A 21,028-nucleotide genomic window follows, 5' to 3' on the forward strand; every position below is an offset into this window, starting at 1 on the left:
TCTGGGCCCGTATAACAATGGAAAAGTAAGATATTTACTGGCGTTTTTCAATATTGTTTACTCTAATTTTCCATCTAAATTGTAATATTTGTATGAAATTGTATAGAACGGGTAAAAAGATTTATTATGATGCCAAAGTTGATGGATGCAGAAATCGAGAAAGATATGGTGTGACCAAATCCAATACTTGAGATGGACTTGTCAAAGGTCGGAATACTGAGATATTGGAATGTAGAGGAAGTGAGGTCTGTACCCAAAGACAGAGTGATATGGAATTTTATCTTTGCCTATCCCTACGGGGAAATGATGTGATGATCTGCTTTAGGGATGTAACGATAGATAATGTTGCCGATACGATACCGATCATTAGAGTAAATAATCGGCGATACCGATATCTTATAGGCTTAGTAGAAATAGAAAAAAAAAACAAGTAAATAATGAATAATTGTCTCTATTCTGCATAAAAGTTACCTATATTTATTAGAGACTGAACCTTGAGAAGGTTGGAAGCCAAAATGTTAAATTAAAATTCGAAGAAAACATTTATTTGAATGGAATAATCAAGAATATTATCAAGCAATCAAAGCGCTAATTAAGAAAGTAATTATCATTCAATTACACAAAGTGGTAAAGTAAACCGATACAAAAGATAAAGTCAGTAATTAAAGTTAAGTTTTGGTCGATTTTTGTTAAGAAAACAAAGTTTGTCCAAATTATTAATTATTAGTTCTGGACATCTTATATACGATTCCACCTCATCTTGCTCAGGGTTAGCAGACACGTTTGATAAAGGCTCCTCTTCTGCTTCTTTAATCAAACTGTCACAAGCACTCTAGATACCTGTGAAAATCTTATTTTGATCTCTTTGTGACTGCAGGAACATTATTCCTGTTCAGATTTGTAATTAACGAGATGAGTATTATTTTCGCCCGAATGCCTGTAGATTGAAGGGTGAACGTCAGAGCGGCAACGTCGGTTGGATATAATCGGTGATGCCGATATATGGGTATCGGAATTGTTACATCCCTAATCTGTTTGTACCCGCATACAAGTCATGCCTTTGGAGATATTTTTTGTTGTTACATATTACTATTGAAATATTTTTCAGTCATTCTTGTACTTCTTATTTAAAAAAAATAAGATAGGTAAATCTCTTACTTTCCTGTTGCAGAAAAAGGACCGATTTATAAAAAAATCTGTCATTTTTTACCATTTTTAAATTGTATTATAATAGAGATAAGCCGTAATTTAGATTATTAGTGTAGTCCTCCATTTTAGTTGAGAGTAAGGAGAGTAACATGTATAAAATATTGTTCTTATTGTAAATAAACAATACTGTTATATTACAATGTTTGTTTTTTTTATTGTCACTTTTGAAGCAAAGTGTTATATTATAGCACGGCACCTTTAGTGATTTGAGTTAAGTACGTTATTTTATAGTTAATTATAAACAAACTATGCAAATGTGAGACAGCCTAACATATTTATTTATAATTATTAAATGATGAAAGTTATTTTTTAGTTTCTTAAATGACACATTTGCGGCACTCTCGGTGGGGTGGTGCAATATAAGCAATTCAAAGACTGCAAATGATCCTAAACTTTTTAGAATTTGTTGAGATCAATTGATTTGAGAATTATTTACATGATTGGTGAAATAACAGAATTTTTTGTTATAATATTTTTTATTTAATAAATACGTTGCTTAATCTGTGATCATGGCAGCCTCGTTTCCTATCTCCCCATCTCTACACTTGGCACTCTGAAGTTCTCTTCTTATCTAAAAATTAAAACGGTACAATTGAATTATAAATCCAATTTTTAAAAAAAAGATTTATTAGATGTAAATAAAATATATTATGATGGGTGAATAATATCGGGATTTACGCAGAATATAAGAGTGACGTATTATAACAAAGATGAAAAACATTTTAGGGAGTGGAATATAAAAGTTGAGGCCGTTACACAGTGTAAACCAGCCAACGACTTCTTCTTCAGCTCTCAGTCCTCCACTGCTGGATATAGGCCTTTTCAATATCCTTCCATTTTTTTTCAGCCGGTTGCTACTTGCAGCCAATTTTTACTCTACAGCAGCTGTCGTCGGACCATCTTTTTTTAGGTCTTCCGACGCCTCGCTTATTCTCCCAAGGCCTCCATCTTAAAGTTTTAGGGGTCCATCTTGTGCAGTCTTGTCGAAAACCACATTCAAGAGATCGCGCTAACGTTTACTGTTTTTCTATTTTGTGAGATAAAAGTGCTGTTTTCAGAAAGATAGTAATAAATGTAAGTATTTGTCAATTATTGATTGTATATAGTGATAGATTCAAGTTATAAAATCACCACCATTGTCAGTATTTCAATATAACGGAAATGAAAAAAAAGACTTAAAAATCAGTGTGCGCAGGAAAAATGCATTTTGTGTCCCGCTAGTTTAGCATCCAAGTGGTTTAATGTACAGGGCTCATAATAACCCGCCAATGTACAATTAACATTTTGTACAAAAAGTTAAATAAAAAAAACAATATTGGTTAGTTTAATAAGATAATTATTTCTCTACAATACTGCAGAATACGTGCGTCTGACAACTGCTTTATTTAAGAAGACTACACAATTTGTTTTAACAAAACATACTTAAATAGTCATTCAAAATATAATTATGTAATTTTCCTCTTTGTTGTCATTAAAAAAATATGCTTAAAAATCCATCATCAAAAGGTACATTGTTTTATTAATCTTCTGAACAATTTTTAAAATGTTACTTAACAGATATTGCCGGTGAAATGACAATTATTTTGTTGAATGCATGTAATCCATAAGGGTATATAAATAATTTTCAAATAAAAGTAAATGTTTTTTTTCCATAGGTCTTGGTTCAGTTTACAATACTGCATTTAAAGATATACTATAGACTATACAAAGTACTGAAATTAGCTGTTCAAATTCAATATAAAGCTCGACAGGTATTATAATAATACTAAATATTATGTATATTTCTGAAGCTTTTTGATCAGGGTGTAAAAACCCTGGAAAATAATGAAGGTTTAAAGTTTAACTATTACCTCAGGTGTGATGGTCGGGTGAGACTGTTTCCGAAGTAGAGCCAACAGTGCCTCCCTCTGCTCGAGGGAGATGTCCGCCTTGTAGCGCTGGGAGAAGGTCAGCAAAGCTTGGTGCCACAAAACCGGCAACTCGCGGTTGTCCCTCTCAAATCTAAATTCAATTTCAATAATAAAATTTTGGGTATGGCCAAATATATTAAATATATCATAAAGTCTACTCGACTGTATCTCTTTGGATTTTGACGTCTTTCATGTTACTGAAAGAAAGTTCAGAGGATAACTTCCGTTTACTCTAATTACTGACTATTTTTATTTTACCATTATTTCACATTCAAATTATATTATTACTTTTTTTTGTGTTATTTATGTCTGGACCACGAGACTCCAGACCACATATTCTTCGGTTGCCCAATAAGGGACAGATATAGTATGTACTCTTCCTTAAAAAAATATCCTTACCCTATTAACATATCATCCCTCCTCTCCATCCTTGATTCTGAAATTATCCACCAGATAGGAAACTTCCTGTCACAAAATGAGGTCAATTTTTAGGTTTCCTTGGCTTTAATTTTTACTATATCATATTCCTAATGCCATGTTTATATTTTACTCTTAATGGCAGAAATCATCCTTCTTAGGATGGATTGCCTTAGTAAAAACATTTTTTGTAAACATATTAAATAAATATATTGAAATGAATTGAAAAATGTGGTCATTTTTGGCATTATTCATTTCTAGAGGGAATTGAATGTTAAGATTTTTGATGCAATCTTAATGGAAATATATCTACTGAATGTCATTTTGGTATTTTTAAAAAACATTTGTATAAGTGTTGTTTTTAAATAAATGGAAAATACAACTACATGTATCGCAAATAATTGTTGTTTCAGTTAGATAGATTATTGGTAAGTATTCCGTCTTCTGTTGTCAACAGCTGAAGAAAGGAGATGATGTTGTATCCGGTTATTACATAGAACCGCGAAATACCCATTTCCATATGTACATTTTTATATACGCGGCATTTCAGGGCCAGACTGCGAAACTTCAGAGGAACATGGTAAACATTTTGAAAAATTCAGGGTTTTTATCAGAGGGCAGCCATCGAGTCAAAAACACTCATCCAAGGTTCTAAATTCTATTTCGCATAGTGCACTGTATTTTTCATCCGCCTGGACACAGAGAAGCTTTTGTAGCTTACTGACTGTGTATTTTCGCATTTGGATGATAACTTGGACTTGGAAAAACAGGGATAAAAGTAATCCGAATTGTTTTTGAGATGTGATTTCTCGAGAAAATGTGTTGTAAAACTATGTACGATAGATGCACAAATGTCGAGATCCATACACTATGTAAGGCTGAGATAAGCATTATCAAAAAAATCAAGAAAGGAGCTCCGAGTTGGTTTGGACATCTAGAGCGAATAGACAGCGAAAGAACGGCTGAAAAGATTTACAATGCGAATGTTGATGGATGCAGAAATAGAGGAAGACCGAGAAAAACATGGCATGACCAAATCCAACAAATACTTGAAGATGGACATGTCAAAAGTTGAAATAATCGGCGCGCGTGCAAGAGAAGATGTATGAATGTAGGAGAAGTGAGATCTGTATGCAAAGACAGAGTGATATGGGGAATGGTTTGTTGTTGCTGGGTGATAACTAACGATATCGTGACTGGTAGGCGTAAAGTGGTTATTTTTATTAATAACATTAGTTGCGTCGTGTTTATTTGTTGTACCGACCTGAGGAAGTGGAAGACAGTGGCGTCCACGACCCGGTAAGGGAGGGCGTACTTCTTGTCCAGAAACACTCGGATGATGATGGAGTTGGCTCCGGTGTAGCCCATCTCGGCCACCTTGAGCAGGGCGGCGCATGAGTGCAGGATGGGCACCGAGTTACGCGCCAGAACGGATCCCACTATGATGGCCTCGCGAAGGGTGCAGTTGCCAGACTGGAAACCGTAACATTTAAAAAAAATCTTAATCCAATCTTATTTTGGCATTTAAAAAAAAAACATTTTAATGCCTAGATTTTGTTTATTAACGCCCAAAAAGCTTTTATGTATAAAAAGGTAAAATACAATTTAAAATGAGACCTCTTGCATGGTAGGCAAGCGCGCTGAACACTACACCACGGCGACAAATTTTGCCATTACCAGTATACCAATGATATGTCCATGTACTCGTAGGTATTTATGTAAGTGGAGTGGAGTGGAGGATTTAACCATAAGACAAAGTTTCTCAAAAATGTAAAAAAAAAATTGTAAAAATAAACTACTAACTACATCAGTAGATCTCTGAAATCAACCAATAATAGAGTGTTGTGAAAACACGTCAACGCGTCAACGAACTATTTAAAACAATCTACAATACCTAGAATATGCGAGCAGTATAACTATAGATTTACTAAGGCTGATATTTTTCATAACAATGAACGTAAATTTAAGTCAAAAGTCGTAGAAATATTAAGAGAAGCAGATATTTAATTCATTTTATTATTATGTAAAAAGGTCGTGTCGAGTGCAATCAAAGACAAGGTAATGTTATTAACAATATTTTGAGTTTGTCCAAATTTTTGTAGACAAGGACTGGATTCAACTCCCTGGGGAGCTGTTTATATTAACATATTACAACAGAGATGAAGAACATTTAAGAGAAGGTAATATAGAAGTCCAGGCATCTACAGGGCTTATGACCTGTCAATGGCTGGTTTAAGTGGCCACTTTACACACTGTGTAACATTCACCATTCTGCCTATATTTGAACATCTATATTCCTTCAATTCTTTCATCTGTTGATGTTTGTGAAGTTAAAGAGCTGAAACCTTTATTTATGCGGGTGAGATTCATCTAATTGAATTATTTCACCTACATACTAGGCAACGCCTGAAAATATTATTTTTTCAATTTCTATACTTCTTCATGGACCAGGTAATTTATCAACAATATTTTGGCAAAACTGACAGGTCATAAGCCCTGTAGATGCCTGGACTTCTATATTACCTTCTCTTAAATGTTCTTCATCTCTGTTGTAATATGTTAGTAATGTTATTAGTTTTATTCTTAATACTGCGGTGATACAAAATAATGTTCAGTGCTTCGCGTCTGCGTCGATCCGGGAAGGAGAAGGGAGTGAAGGCCACCGACGGTCGTTTTCCTGGACTCGGTTCCAGGCAACATGGCGGCCACCCATCACTCCGATTGGCTGTCACAATCCCTCTTCCTTGGCATAAATGTTGCCGTGTTACAATTATATGCATCTATTTGATTTCTCATCTTTTATATTAGTTATATTTAACATAATTTGAATTATTGTCTTCAGTGTAAACAATTTTTTTGGTGTGTGCATGCGTGTCCTACATTAATATACAAAGAAATTATCAATATATTTTGTATATATAATGTTTATGAGTTATTTTTTTTATTTTTATTTATTTACTTAAGTTAGTTAATATTACATTGTATATTAACTAATATATTTACAATTATAACAAATACTTATTAAATATTTCTTACATAACTACATTATTACAATAAACATAACATTTTTTTTTAAATCCGTAAGTTTTCTTTCATTCTTCATACTTTCAGGCATCTCATCATACAGTTTTAACCCTTTATACATTAAGCTATTTTGTGATTTTGTTTTTTTCTTAAGTGGTAGTCTTATCCCATTTCTATTTAATATAATTTCACTTATAAAATACTTTGGCATGAGATTATCAAACACTTTATATATAAATACAAATACATTATACAATAGTCTTTTCTTTATTCCTATCCAGTTCAATTGTTTTCTCATTTTTTCAACACTATTATATTTGCTTTTTTTCAGTATAATTCCCATTGCTCTATTTTGTAGTATTTCAAACTTGTTTATGTCTCCCTCGTTAGCTAAATATAATATAGTAGAGCAATAGTCCCAATGAGGGGCAATTATTGTTTTGTATATAAGTTCTGCACTCTTTTTATTTATTTTTTTTCGAATTCTTCCTAGGAAGAAAATCTTCTTTGAAATTTTCTTATGTATATATTCAAAGTGTGATGTTAAATTTAATCTGGAGTCAAGAATAATTCCTAAGTATTTCATTTCATCAACCCTTTCAATAATTTTACCATCAATATTTACATTCATTGTTATGTTAGTTATGTTCCAATTTTGACAGACATAGATGACATGATTCATATTCAGAATGTGCAAAAAATCTCAAGCAATTTTTTTATAAAAGAACAATCTTTTAAATTTGATCTTAGCTTCGAATTTTGGTGAATTAAAAAGTAGTCAACGTAAAATTTGTACGCAACTTTGAGATGTCGCAACCCACAAAAAATATGAAAATGCAAGCAGAAGTGCTTAAAAATATATTCTTCAATTACTAGCAAATTGGAGTAGCCCGAAAATATTCTTTGACCTAAAAGCAAGTTGTCACAAGATCAGCGATTTAAAATTTAGGGCCGTTATGTCCAATCTGACTTAACAACAATGTCTCGATATTGGTAATGGTATTTTTTTCATGGATTTTAAAAACATTGCTAACCAATCGTAACGAGAATTAAATCAGGGTCAATTCACTAATTTAGATAAGAGAGAAAACGTTTTTACCCTCTCCTGTTGGCCTCTGACATATTGCACTACACCAGTCAATATACGTGAATTTTTTTTAATGTACAGTTATTCATAATGGAACGGAGATAAATTAAATAAAGAAATTAACCTCTAAAAGTGGCAAAATGATTCCCTTCATGAATGCCCCAGGTTTGTAGAGTGCTTTCCGCAATGACTGAAAAATTAGAAAATAACAAACAATATTTAGATTGTGTCATATTGGATTGTTTTTTTCAAACATTACTTTAACACGACAGTAATTCTATATTGTCGCCGTTCAGGCAAAAGTCACTAACCCTAAAAATTACAGTTTTTAGTTAAATGTGCCATTCAAAATGTAAAATTATGTTCTTAAAAAAGGCGAACGTCACCAAAGTAAATTAGTTAGAAAAAAAATGCGTAGCTCCGAATCATTTGTTTTTTACTATGTGACATATTATTATGTTAAAACATTAAAAATATGCTAAAACATATTTCTTTAAAAAAAAAAATCATTTTTAAGCACATTATAAAAATTGCTTCCAATATTTCCTTCATTTCACTAACTCTCATAACTTGCATTGTCCAGCGCTGGAATTGCGTGCAAAGAGATCGCTCTGTTAGCGTGCATATAGTATGTAAATACATGCTAAAAATGCGTTTTCTACGCGCGATTTTGCGTTCAGAATATCACCCCAGATTATAAACAAGCGAAAGTAACATAAACAAATTTTAGCCACCTTGTCTCATTAAAAACCATCAAGATATTCAAAAATGTATTGGAAGGAAAAAGTTAGGAATGGACAGACATGAAAGAATTATGTCGTGTACTTAAAACCTCTAAAACACAAAAATCTGTTTTTTCTTAGTCTCCAAACTTTCAAATTGCGATTTTTCAAAATGTTTTTTGAGTTAGTGACTATTGCCTGAACGACGATAGTTTATGGTTTTCCTGAATCGATTTTTATGCAAGGAAATTTATCCATCATTATTCTTTATTGGGTGGAATGTAACCACCATGTAAATAGGCAAATAGAAGTTGAAAATAATTACAAAAATACAGTTGTTAATAAAATGTCTAGTGGGGTAATGAATTTACTAATTTATTAAGCCATATAATGATAGCAGATCAGTAGATCAAACATGTTGGATCAAAGGATGAAAATTCAAATTAACATTAAACAGGAACATATTTTTTTAATTCAATCAAAACAAAATGTCCATTGATTATAATCTCACCTGATATAAATGAAAGTTGATTTTTTTGTATTCTGCAATATCATCTCGTATTCTGGGTAGGAGAACTAGATTGTAAAATCTTTGAGCCATTTTTTCTTTTAGATTTGAAGCAAATATTCTTGTCGCCTAAAAATAAACACTCCAAAATAATCTCTGTAGTCTAGTAAAAACAAAGGAACATCCAGAAACTATTCTAGAATATAATGTGCAGTTAAAAGTTAATTTTGAATATCGAATTACACGCAAAAAAGCCTTCGCTGGTAGGCTGTATCTTGTATACATTTCTATAACTAAGTTATTAACGAGTCACCCTGTGTCCAAGTGGATGAAAAATATAGTTTTGCGTGTGAAATAGAACCGGGGCCCTGGACGAGTGTTTTCGACTCGATGGCTGCTCTAAGATAAAAATCCTAAATAAGGAGATCGAGAGGAGACAAGTCCGCCGCTTCTTGTAGTGATTGACACGTTCGCCTACCATTCTTTTAAAATCCTTGGTTCGATTTCTGGCAGGGTAGACGTGAAATATTTATTTCAAAGGTTTTTTTGAACTGCAACATTTCATTGTTCCTGGACTGGCAATTGTAGCGTAAGACTAATCACCTTACCTTCATATAACAGATGATTGAACTACCTACGCACTACCGCGTGCAAAAAGGGAATAGTGACGAAGTTGATAAAAACTTCATGTTATGTTAATTTGTCCTTTTGGCTAAAAGTTTGCCTAGTAAAGGAACATATAAAAATAAATAGAAATGCATTTAAGGATTTAATAGTTCAATAATAAGTTAAATTAAGAATTTTCCTTATTACTGCAGACTTATTCTTGTATTGATTATACTTACTGATACTTTCTATTTTGTTGTATCCCAACTGAACACAGGGCTCTTGGCTGCATAGAGTTAGGAATATATATCTTTATATGAGTAAATAAACAAAACAAAATTGTTCTAATAAATTAATAGACTTCTTCTTGAAAGACCACTTAAATTGTTAATAAGCACCGTGTCAATTTATAAAATAAGTTTACCTGATAAACTGAGGCGGCCGACCAAGCTGCGGGCTCCGTGATATAGAGAATCTGTTCCCAATTCCGAAGGTTGGGGATCATCTTAAAGGCCTTGGGCAGTTTGCCCGAGCGGTATCTTTTCAGCACGTCTCTCACACCTTCGTACAATTGTTTTACTCTGAAATATCGCAAAATAAAACTTATAGACAGTATGTATGGTCCATACTTTATACGGAGAATTTAACAATACAGGGTGTTTTTTAAACCCTGTCACATCCGAAACCACGATGATCAGTATGACTACACACATGCGTTTCCAGAAATTCTCCAGCAGCCTAGTGGACCACATGGTGACGATATCTACCTACTGTCTACAAAAGATTCTCTTCGGACATCTATCTCCCTTTGTTAACCATGGAGTTGATAAAGTGCTTTATTTATTTAGTTTTTTATTGCTTAGTTCTTGGCATGAACACTTGACAAACTTACTACTATGCTCTATTTTTTATAAATTTATTGATATCATTCTAACTTTGCTGGAATTCCACTCGTCCATGCGCTTTGTAGCTGCACGATGATTGGTTATCTAGTTTTCATATACCAACTTAAAAATACCTAAATTTTATAAATGGGGTCTAGAATTCCAATCGTCTATGCGCTTAGTAGCTGCAAGACGTGTTGTAATCTTACTCCTTTTTATTATTCATATTATTTTTATTTTTTTTTAGTATCATTAATACACTAAATTTATTTCAATTTTTAAAATGTGTAAATGGGGGCTAAATTTCTAACTGTCTATGCGCTCTGTAGCGGCAAGACGTCCTGTAATCTAGCTCCTATCTGTTATAATTTTTTATTGATCTTAATTGAAAACGAGGAACTAGAATCCCAACCGTCCATGCGCTCGGTAGCTGCAAGACGTACTGGGATATTTATTAATTGTACAGCGCCCTTGAGGTGATTTTCACAAAAATGGCGCTATATAAATTATCCAACTATATATATATATATATATATGACCAAGAAGACATATTGGCACATTAAAATTAATTTTTAGAATGAATAAAATTTACAAAAATGATTAAAAAAATGATAAAAATGAAAAAATGATAAAAAAAATGGTTGCTTACTTCTGCAAGGGTGAAGCAAGGAGGGGGGAGTCTGATACACCGTCAACCACATGGCCATGCCCCCCTCGCTTCTCCCCTGCAGAAGTAAGCAACCATTTGTTTTTTTAAATATATATATTTTTTTAATTTCTGCGTTCTAAATATTGTTTTAAATATGCTAATATGTCTTCTTGCCCATACTGATCATCGTGGTTTCGGATGTGACAGGGTTTAAAGAACACCCTGTATATATTGGGAACTTGAATATGTTCTCACTGTTTATTCATGAAAATTAATAACTTACTTTTTTAAAATAGTAAAATAACATGTCACTGAAAGTATTGTCCATCGCCAGCGTCTACTTTCTTTCATACTTCTGTCAGCATACGAATATCTACTATCTACTATCATCTCCCGGGAACAACCAAATGTGAACCAAACGTTTTTACAGTTATGTACTAGGAAAAGGAGGAAAAGGACAATATACCCTGTAAACTGCATACGTAAAACAGAGACCCTTGGAATTCGGGTATCGTCTATTGTCTTGTTAACCATAATAATAAGTTAAGGAATGCTATCTTTGTTTAGTTTTTTATCGTGTACTTTTTGTGCTGTTACATGTTCACTTAATTGCCATACTTACTAGTTCTTTGCTCGATGTAGGAAGATGTCTGAAGGACGATGTCTGAAGAAATATGGATGTTCAAACATAGGCAAAATGGTGAATGTTACACAGTGTGTAAAGTGGCCACTTAAAACCAGCCAATGACAGGTCATAAGCCCTGTAAATGCCTAGACTTCCATATTCCCTTATTTAAGGTATTCTCCATCCCTGTTGTAATTTGTTAATATTATTATTGTGTTTTTTTTATTGTAAAATCATTCTTATGTTGCTGAAATTACCACTCGTCGGTGCGCTTTGTGGCTGCAAGACTTTTTGTGATGTTAGCTATCATATTATGTAAATGTTATCAACTATCAATTATCTCAATTTAGTAAATGGGGTCTAGAATTTCAACCGTCCATGCGCTCAGTAGCTGCGAGACTTGTTGTAATCTAACTTCTATTTTTATAAATTTGTTTTTTATTTCGTTTTTAAAATATCACTTAAACTCTAAACTTCATTGTAAAATAAAATAAAATAAAAAATGTAAATAGGGACTAGATTTCTTACTATCCATGTGCTCTGTAGCTGCAAGACGTGTTGTAATCTAGCTCCTATATATCATAATTGTTATATATCATAATTGGAGACGAGGAACTAGAATCCCAACCGTCCATGCGCTCTGTAGCTGCAAGACATGCTGGGATATTTATTTATTGTACAGCGCCCTTGAGGTAATTTTCACAAAAATGGCGCTATTTAAATTATCCAAACATATATACCATCTCGAAAGTACTAAAATACACTATCACCTTTACCGTCACCGTAGTATACATAGTATTTACAAAAAATACATCAATTACATGCAGAGTTAAAGGGGACGCAAACACCACCATGTTTGAACATGCACTAAAATTAGGTTAATAATATTTAGCGATATGTTGCAGAATTTGTGGGGAGGGGTTAGGAAGGGGAGAGGCTACATCTTAAAACCGAAAAATATAAAAAGTCGGTAAGTGGTTAAATACTAATATTTACTAACATTAATTAAAGTATAATTGTTTTGTGAACTTTGAATACCTGGGGTCCAAGTCCTGCAACTGCATTTCCGTGTCGGAGAATTGCGACTGCAGCTCCGTCTGCTTCTCCGTGATTTTGTCCATGATAATGTCGGCGAGCGTGCGTGTCGGCTGTGGATCCCGGGACATGAACATCTGCAGGGCTCGCTCATCTTCCTCCTCCACAGTGATCCCCTCGTAGTATAGGTCGGGCTCTTCGTGCCCCGGGGGTTCTTCATCTTCACTCTCGCTGTCTGCAAAATCAGATCTATTATATTTTTACACACCGAATTCTCCCCACTGAATGTAATCCTGCCTTTGGATGATCGACACATCGTAGATAAAATTCAATTACTTCTTTATCAATTTAAACTCTCTATCCTTTAAAAAACTGTCCGTGTCTAATAAATAAAATATGTAAAATATTTTTTAAACAAATTTATCAAATATTTATTTATTTATTTACGGTTCCATGAACCTTTTACATAATTACAATAAAACCAGTGAAAAAAATACAACAAAAAATAGCATAATATTAAAAAAATATTGAGAAAAGTATACAATGGTAAACAGTATTTAAATATAAAAAAAGAAATATTACATCTGTAACAAAAATAAATATTTACCTTTATAAAAGAAAGATAAATTAAAGAAAAAAGCAGTTTTAAAATCTTTTTTTAATCGTCCTCTTGGACGTGATAAAAAAAAGAGAAAAAAAGGTGCTTTAAAAGCAAAGTTAAAAAGTTTACTTCATGGTTTATATAAATATTAATACTTACCAATAATAAATTTAAAAAATAATTATACACACAAGAGTAAAGAGTTAAAACAAAAGTGAAAAACTAATCATTATTTGAATTTTTAATTGTTAAATCTTTTTCAAAACACAGGACTTGATAATCAGCGGCGTGGTATAAAATAAATCTAAATCATCACTGTATTGATTTTCAAGTCGCTGCATGCGAATAATTAAGTCTTGTTGGTCTATGTGGAATACGAACGTTTATTAAAGTTAACAGTTCGGGGCAATCAATTTTATTATTTAATAATTTATAAATAAACAAGAGGTCATTTATTGTCCTCCTGCTTGACAGTAATGGTAAATTTAAAGCAGTCATCGGGGATTTATAATTTATTTCTGACACAGGTAGACCTAATTTAAATTGAATATATCTTAAAAACTTTCTTTGTACTCGTACAAGATCATATTAGTTGCAGTAATAAGCAGGACTCCAAACTGCAGATGCATACTCTAGCTGTGATCTATAGTCCTTAAAATATAGCTTGATTAGAATGACAGCTGTCAAACTAATTTCATTAGTGATGAGAAATTACTGATCACTGATCAAATCGATTTTATCACTTATTTCATGCAATCATGAAACTCTGTTTCCGAAAATTGATATAAAAAAACGCAAAAACAAGCCTATTATAGTGTGTTTAACACAATTATTCACCAAAAAATAAGACATTTATACTTTTATCATGAACAACATCAAATGAATTAATTTTTATTCAATCAATTTGTCCCATCTCTAACGTTTTTGCAAAATGATGTAACCTTGTAAGAACGTCGTTAATAATTAGGTTTATTTTAGTTTTAAAGCTGATTTTATATATTAATGTTGATTTATGTTTCAAGCATTGTATTAAAAAAATAAATTAACACGCCAGATACAAATGATTTTTCGTGTGTCAATATAAATAACACCTTTGACGTTACTACAAAGTTATGTCGTCACTTTTTCTGACAACTGTCATTCTAATCATGTTACATTTTAAGGACTATAAATATGTCAATTTTTAAAGCACGGAAAGGGTTAAAATAAATTTAACAACGTCAGTTTGTATTATTATCATTATTTTGGCGGCCTCCGTGGTGTAGTGGTCAAGACGCTTGACTCACGCACGGAAGGTTCCGGGTTCGATTCCCGGTGAGAACACAAAAATTAAAATGTGATTTTTCTCAAGCCTGGTTGTTCTGTAGTGTAATTCACCACTGCAATTGGGCCTCCTGGCCTGTTGTGGTGCAATAAAAAAATGAAATGAAATGAAAGATGACTTATTTTGGAATGTCGTTTTGATAAAATAAATTCATTTGAATTAGCCAACCACTCTACTACTAGGTGGATGTTTCTCCATTCGATTTTGTTTTTCAGGATTCTGGTTCTATTTCACACAGAGAACTGGGATCTTCATCCACCCAGCACAGACAAATATCAGTATAGTGAATACTTTTCTCGGTTAAAGATCAAACCTTGTTTAGAAGAACGCGTTAGTAGAGTGAGCGGAGTAACGTGAGTTATTGTTTCCTCCAACTCTCGTTGCTGTTCTCTTGCAGCAGATAAAATCTTTTTAGACAATCCAGCATCAATAAACTGAAAAAGAAGAAAACCAATAATTTAGTTACACAAAATTCGAGTAAACCTACAAAATTACGTAATATACTAAAAAAGCACATCGTGAAATATAGAATATCTACTAAATACACTATAAAAACAATGCTAATAATTAATAACCTCTTCATCTTCCACTTTGTGTTTTCTTATTTTATTTCGAGATTTATTTTTAGCTACGTTGGAATCGATGATTTGCTGATCTAATGGAACGTTTTTTGATACTGTGATCGGTTTTATCTTCTTCGTTTTCCCCATTATATGAAAAAGTTACAATTTTGTAAAATGACAGCAAAGCACATGGACCCTTTGTTGACAACTATTTATCCATAGATAAAAATTATAAAATATATATTATATTTGTTTATAGTGTACCTACTTATCGTGGATCTATGCTTCGATTGCAATTTGTGAGAGTTTGAAATGAATAACATCATTATTTGTCGATTTGTAAGTTTATTTGCTCATTTATCTACGAAAAGACAAGTGTTTAACTAACCTTAATACATAATTACTATTTAAAAAATAGTTTCTTTTGCCTCACTTTCCTGGACACAGTGAGAAATGAACGCTGGACACAAAGGGGTACTCGTCCCAATTATACAATACAATATAATAATATTTTTGCATGTTTTATTATAGATACATGAGAAAATAAACTAAATAACGACATTGTGCATTTCTCATCTGTGATCTGTGCTACTAATTTAGTAATTATTGGCACAGTTCACAAACGAGAATCGGAAATAAATCCGCACACATGTGCGCTCAATTTTCGTAAACGCTACAAGAACACCGGCTTTCATTAAATGAACTTTCGTCAGATCCGGTTTCGATTATTTTAAATTATTTTTACTTAGTTTTTATTTCTTTGCTTTTTTTCCATTTTATTAAAAGTTTTTATTTGATTCTTTCTTCTTTCGCATTCTTGATATTTTTTCCCTTTTTAATACATTCTTCTAAATTATTCTTATAAGTTGAGGTGGTAATGACTTCTAGTAGCATTTATTTTGTGTATTTCCAAAATCTCATTAAGCAGATTGAAAAAGTTCAATACTGCTATCCCGTTAAAACCCATAGCGTGCGCTCCAGATGTTGCTTCTAGTTTTCTCAAACTTAAATCAGGATGACGCTTCAAAAAGCCTTAAAAAATATTTTAACGGGTGGAACGGGGTACCACCCCATTATGCCTCACCCATTGTGCCCTGAGAGTAGCGTTCTTTAAAAGACGTAAGTTATGGCCGATATAAGTGTTCACCTTGAGTTTTGACTAGACTTTTAGTCAGTCAAAAGGAGGTTAAAATGAACATGTTATGTAAGTTGAATATAATAATAATGGTGTATAGATATTTACCTTGATGTAACAGAGCAAGTATTAGAACTTTCGAGCTTTTTCTCCAACATTTGATGAGTTTCAAACTAAGCACTCTCCGACACTGACATCAACTGTTTCATATAGCGCAGCGTAGTGAAATGACTGTTGTGCGCGAAGTTCACGCATCTCTGTCGTACGTAGCGAATCTCCTGCCCCTTTCCCGTTCCGCCCTGGTACCCCGTTCTACCCCGAGTTCCCCTAATTACTACACAAAGCAAAATCAAAGGTCCAATGTTAAAACTCCGCTCTGCCATAACTTGATTCCCATTTTCTAATACTGAGTTATTTATCTACGGACTTATTCAGTCCATTTAGTTACAATGAAACACATTTTTATGTATTCTAACAAGGCATCAAGTTCTCGACGTCTCAGACCTCCGCTACTAATTAAGTTGGTAGTTTATGTCACAACCACGAGATGCAAACCTGACTTGTGAGGATGCACAGGAGCTGGCATCCGACCGAGATGCCTGGAGGATCTTTGTGAACACCATATTCTCCAACTACGTAGCGGACATGGAATTATGATGATGATGATGACTTTTAGTAGGTCCACTATCAAATAATTAGTAAAAAGTTAGTGCAAATAGCGCTTTTCCACTATTTTGATTAAATGTAATTGATGTTCAAACGTGTATCTTGGAAAATATTGATCCTACGAAAAAAAAAATTACCATGATTTTTAAGTAAATTTTATTTTCTCAAACTTTCGTATATTTTTTTTCTATAAAACCTTCAGGGACGTAATTATGCACAAAAAACTGATATTAAGCACCATCGCGGCATGAGCGGTCATCGTTCAAGGTCACAAACCTAAGGTTTTACCAAGGACCCTATGTCCACCGACCCTGTTAAGTTTCAAAACATAATAACCTTTTTTATAAAAAAAAGTTTTAAAAAAGTACACACCGAATGACCTTGAACGTCCCATACTTCTGATAAATCTCGATAACCACCCAATGGATCTAAACCTGGTTTTTGCAGTCATGTAAAGTGTCCTAAAACAAAGCTACTTGTATTTGTAATATCTTTGAAAAATAAAAATGAGTACGTCAAATTCGTTTCTTACCGAAAATTACCGTAAAATACCGTTAATTACGTAATTTTACATCCATAGTCTAGAGCAAAAAAGTTTAGATTCTGTCTCGAGTTCACAATACGAGACGATTGGACATTGGTGCATGAAAGCTATTTTGTTACCAGCTAATAGGAACATCGGAGTTGATTAGGACTCATTGAAAATGGCACCAAAATTAAATGATTATGATAAAATTATAAATAAACTTATCAATGAAACTTCTTGGTTTAGTTTTACTTTTTATTATTTTGACCAACGAGCGCTTTCGCCTAAGTAGGCATCTCAAGACTGGTGAATTGTTTACAACATTTACAGTTTTTATACTATTATTAACATATTTTGGAGATAAGATCAAATAAGTATTTTAAAAGGGGACAGAAACATAAATATTTACAACTAGTTTCCTAAACAGAACATTTTTGGGAGTTTTTGGACCGAAATTGGGATTAAGCTTTTATTATTAGCCTTACTTAATTTTTCAACTAACTTTAGAGGGCTATAAAAAAAAAATTTTCGTGATTTTTTTTTCTGTATCCCATTTCAAAAACTACTGTTATTTATGGAAAAGTAACCCAGAAATCTTTATTTGGCTAGTGCTAAGGTATCATGTTGAAAAATGAACTTGAATTGTACAAGTGGTGAACGGTGATGCAGTGGACAGCCGTCGTAACGGTGACTAGAGTGTGGTTTCATAGGAAAACGGTGTTATCAACACCATTCAACACCGTTTCCTTAGGAAACCACTCGTATCACCGTTCACTACGGCCGTTAAAATACGGGCACCGCTGTCCTAGGAAACCCTAGCTTTAGGAACGCTAACCGAAACAATTCTTTCAAATAATACAATAGCCTTCACAATACCACGCCCCCTAATCAACCAACCACAGGAGTGCAAGAACGTGACAATGTTTTAGCAAGCTATTCATTTCTAACATAAGCCAGTTGCTGCTTACTCATAAAATTAAGTACCTACAAAAATATAAAAAGGTGTAGTCTATACAAAGCGAATGATGGAGCCTATTTTGAGCATTTACTTTAAAAAATAAAATGAAAACAATATGTCTTTGTATTTTAATTTGACACTATCCAGTCCATTTATCAAGAAAATCTTGATTCTTTAATTAGTATCGTTGGTTAGTCTAACCAAAATAAGCTAGCTAACTTTTAAAGTACGTGTTTGATGCATGGAAAAAAATATTTAGCACTTGTACAATTCCAGTTCATTTTTCAACAATCATGTTGTCACCTTAGCACTAGCCAAATTAAATTTTCAGGGTTACTTTACCATTAACAACAGTAGTTTTTGAAATAGGATACAGAAAAATGATTTGTGGGGAAAAAAATAATTTACAGCCCTATAATATATATAGGTTAGTTGAAAAATTAGGATTGCATATTTTTTGGAAAAGATTATTCTTATTTGGAATGAAATCAAATAACGACTCAAAACGGTATTATAGGATAAAGGGCCAACTATTGAGCTACTTGTAAAAAAAATTACTATCGTAGCTAAAATCGGATTTTTAAACGACTGAATATCGCTGAACCCCCATCGTTCTGCCACCGATGATCTGTCCTCCCAGTTACAGACTGAAAAAGGCTGAGACAGACATTATCGACTCAATCAAGATCCTTGCAATATGATGGAGTGCTGCCTTGATTTGGACATGTAGAGCGAATGAATGACAAAAAAACATCTTAAAGGATTTACCATGCGAATACATGTTAATGAATGAAGAAAATAAGGAAGACCGAAAAAGACATGACTTAACTTGAAGAAGACTGTCATTAATGAAGAAAACTGTAACATAATCTGTAATTCAAGTCAAAATTTAGGCAAAAAATGATTTTTGTTTTTCACTCACACTTTCGAATAGTATTATGTAGGTACGTGTGATAAGCATGGAGAAAAAACGTAATATAAAATCGACGTTGATTTCAAAATCGGATATCTACTCATTGGTTTAGTATTAAAAAATCACTTGTCTGTCAATTAACCAATAAAAGGCCGGCATTTGGGTCACGTGGCTAATAATCTGTCATTGGTTGATTGTGACATAAAAATACCAAAACAGCTTAGTTTTATTACGTAAAAAAAAATGTTTTGCGCAAAAGCAAAAAAATTGCCGCAGACTACCTACCTCAGTAAAAAAAATACACTAGCTTAAATTCATCTACATGACAAATCTACAGATGCCCTTTGTTATTACACTACACTTTTATAGTTGGAAGTTTTATTATTCAATGGAAGACGTTGAAAAATAGATTTAGTTAGTTAATTTACGTAATATAAAGGCTAATATTACCAAACGTCTTGCAGCTACAAAGCGCGTGGAGTGATAAAATTCTAGCAACGAACAACATTTTTCTTTTTAATTCAGCAAAAATAAAATTATTCAATAATGTCATTTGATGACATGTGCAGTAGAAATGTATTATGTCACTTTATGACATGTGCAGTGAAATGTATTATGTCGCTTTATTGCATGTACAGTGAGATGAATAATGTGACTTTTTTAATATTTTAGGTATATTTCTAAAACACAAATATGTTTTGGATGCTTCTTTCATACGTTTAAACCTGGAAAACATTCGATGAACTGTCAGAAAAGGTGGCGATTATCTTGTGTTCGGTTTATTCAAGAAAGAAAAATTTAAATGTTTGCTTTACGGTGTTTTGTTTTTACATAAATAACCTTGAGGGTTATTACGGTCCTTAGAGTATAAAAATATACAGATGTATATTCATATACAGATGTATAAACTCTAAGCCACGGTGACTTTCACAGACATCTTTGAAAACACAGCCAAACTAGATAAACCTCAAAATGGTTTCATTTTTGGGTTAATTCTGAAAGTTTATTATTTTTTTGCCACTAGATGACCAAATCGAGAAATTTCATGTAATTTAGACATGTGGGGAACGACCTAAACGTTTTTTTATCCAGCTGGTCTAAAAATGCTTTTCGTAAGTACAATAAATGTATACAAAAGAAAATTAAGAATAAAGATACATAAAATACAATTATTTACCTCGATAAAGTGTTAGGAGATTTTACTCACAACTTGGAGTTATTGAATGTCAAAAACGAAGAGATGTCTGAAATTCGAAACCATCGGGGCCTAAAGGGCTGAACATTTAGTGATAGTGGAGCGTTTTAACATTTATTTAATAGATTGTATTTTTTTTAATGAAATGAAACAATATCCTCGAATTACGATCAACAAAATATTCAAATGAACAATTTTATCATAATTTCCAAATCAACTCCCATTGGTGCATAGGAAACTGCATTGATTCTCTAATTACAGTGTACCTCGATATTTTGTTATAAAAGTCAGGTTGTTATCTAATAATGATCAGTCTTATACTTCACATATGTCAGCCCATGCAGTGACAATAAAATATAGCTGACTAAAACAACATTTTCAATCAATTTTACGTTTTGGCGTTGCCAGGAATTTAACCCAGAAACACAAGCATGGTGGGTCAACGCAATCAGAAATAATGTAGAAATATTA

The 21,028-nt window shown here is 32.8% G+C and overlaps 1 protein-coding gene across 1 annotated transcript; it reads right to left on the reverse strand.

The window, feature by feature from the left end:
- Window positions 1-1,666: 1,666 nt before the first annotated feature.
- Window positions 1,667-15,404, reverse strand: bys (Bystin). The gene is made up of 9 exons (XM_088238908.1): window positions 15,177-15,404; window positions 14,915-15,035; window positions 12,680-12,911; window positions 9,908-10,064; window positions 8,881-9,006; window positions 7,772-7,837; window positions 4,801-5,009; window positions 3,060-3,210; window positions 1,667-1,780 (listed from the first exon to the last, which is right to left on the reverse strand). Exons 1-9 carry the CDS (start codon window positions 15,309-15,311, stop codon window positions 1,706-1,708), a joined length of 1,272 nt encoding a protein of 423 aa, XP_088095034.1. The 5' UTR covers window positions 15,312-15,404; the 3' UTR covers window positions 1,667-1,705.
- Window positions 15,405-21,028: the final 5,624 nt, after the last annotated feature.

Source organism: Micrasema longulum, unplaced genomic scaffold (genome assembly GCF_059751315.1).
Source record: "Micrasema longulum isolate JH-2025_06_02 unplaced genomic scaffold, ASM5975131v1 h1tg001995l, whole genome shotgun sequence".
NCBI lineage: Eukaryota > Metazoa > Arthropoda > Insecta > Trichoptera > Brachycentridae > Micrasema > Micrasema longulum.

What these genes read in the sequence shown, in the direction of transcription:
- bys (XM_088238908.1), bottom strand. Translation starts at nt 15,311, where the DNA reads ATGGGGAAAACGAAGAAGATAAAACCGATCACAGTATCAAAAAACGTT. An exon ending in ACTGTCTTCCACTTCCTCAG is followed by an intron (nt 3,211 to 4,800) that starts GTCGGTACAACA and finishes AATTGAATTTAG; the next exon opens with ATTTGAGAGGGACAACCGCG. An exon ending in ACCCGACCATCACACCTGAG is followed by an intron (nt 1,781 to 3,059) that starts GTAATAGTTAAA and finishes TTTAATTTTTAG; the next exon opens with ATAAGAAGAGAACTTCAGAG.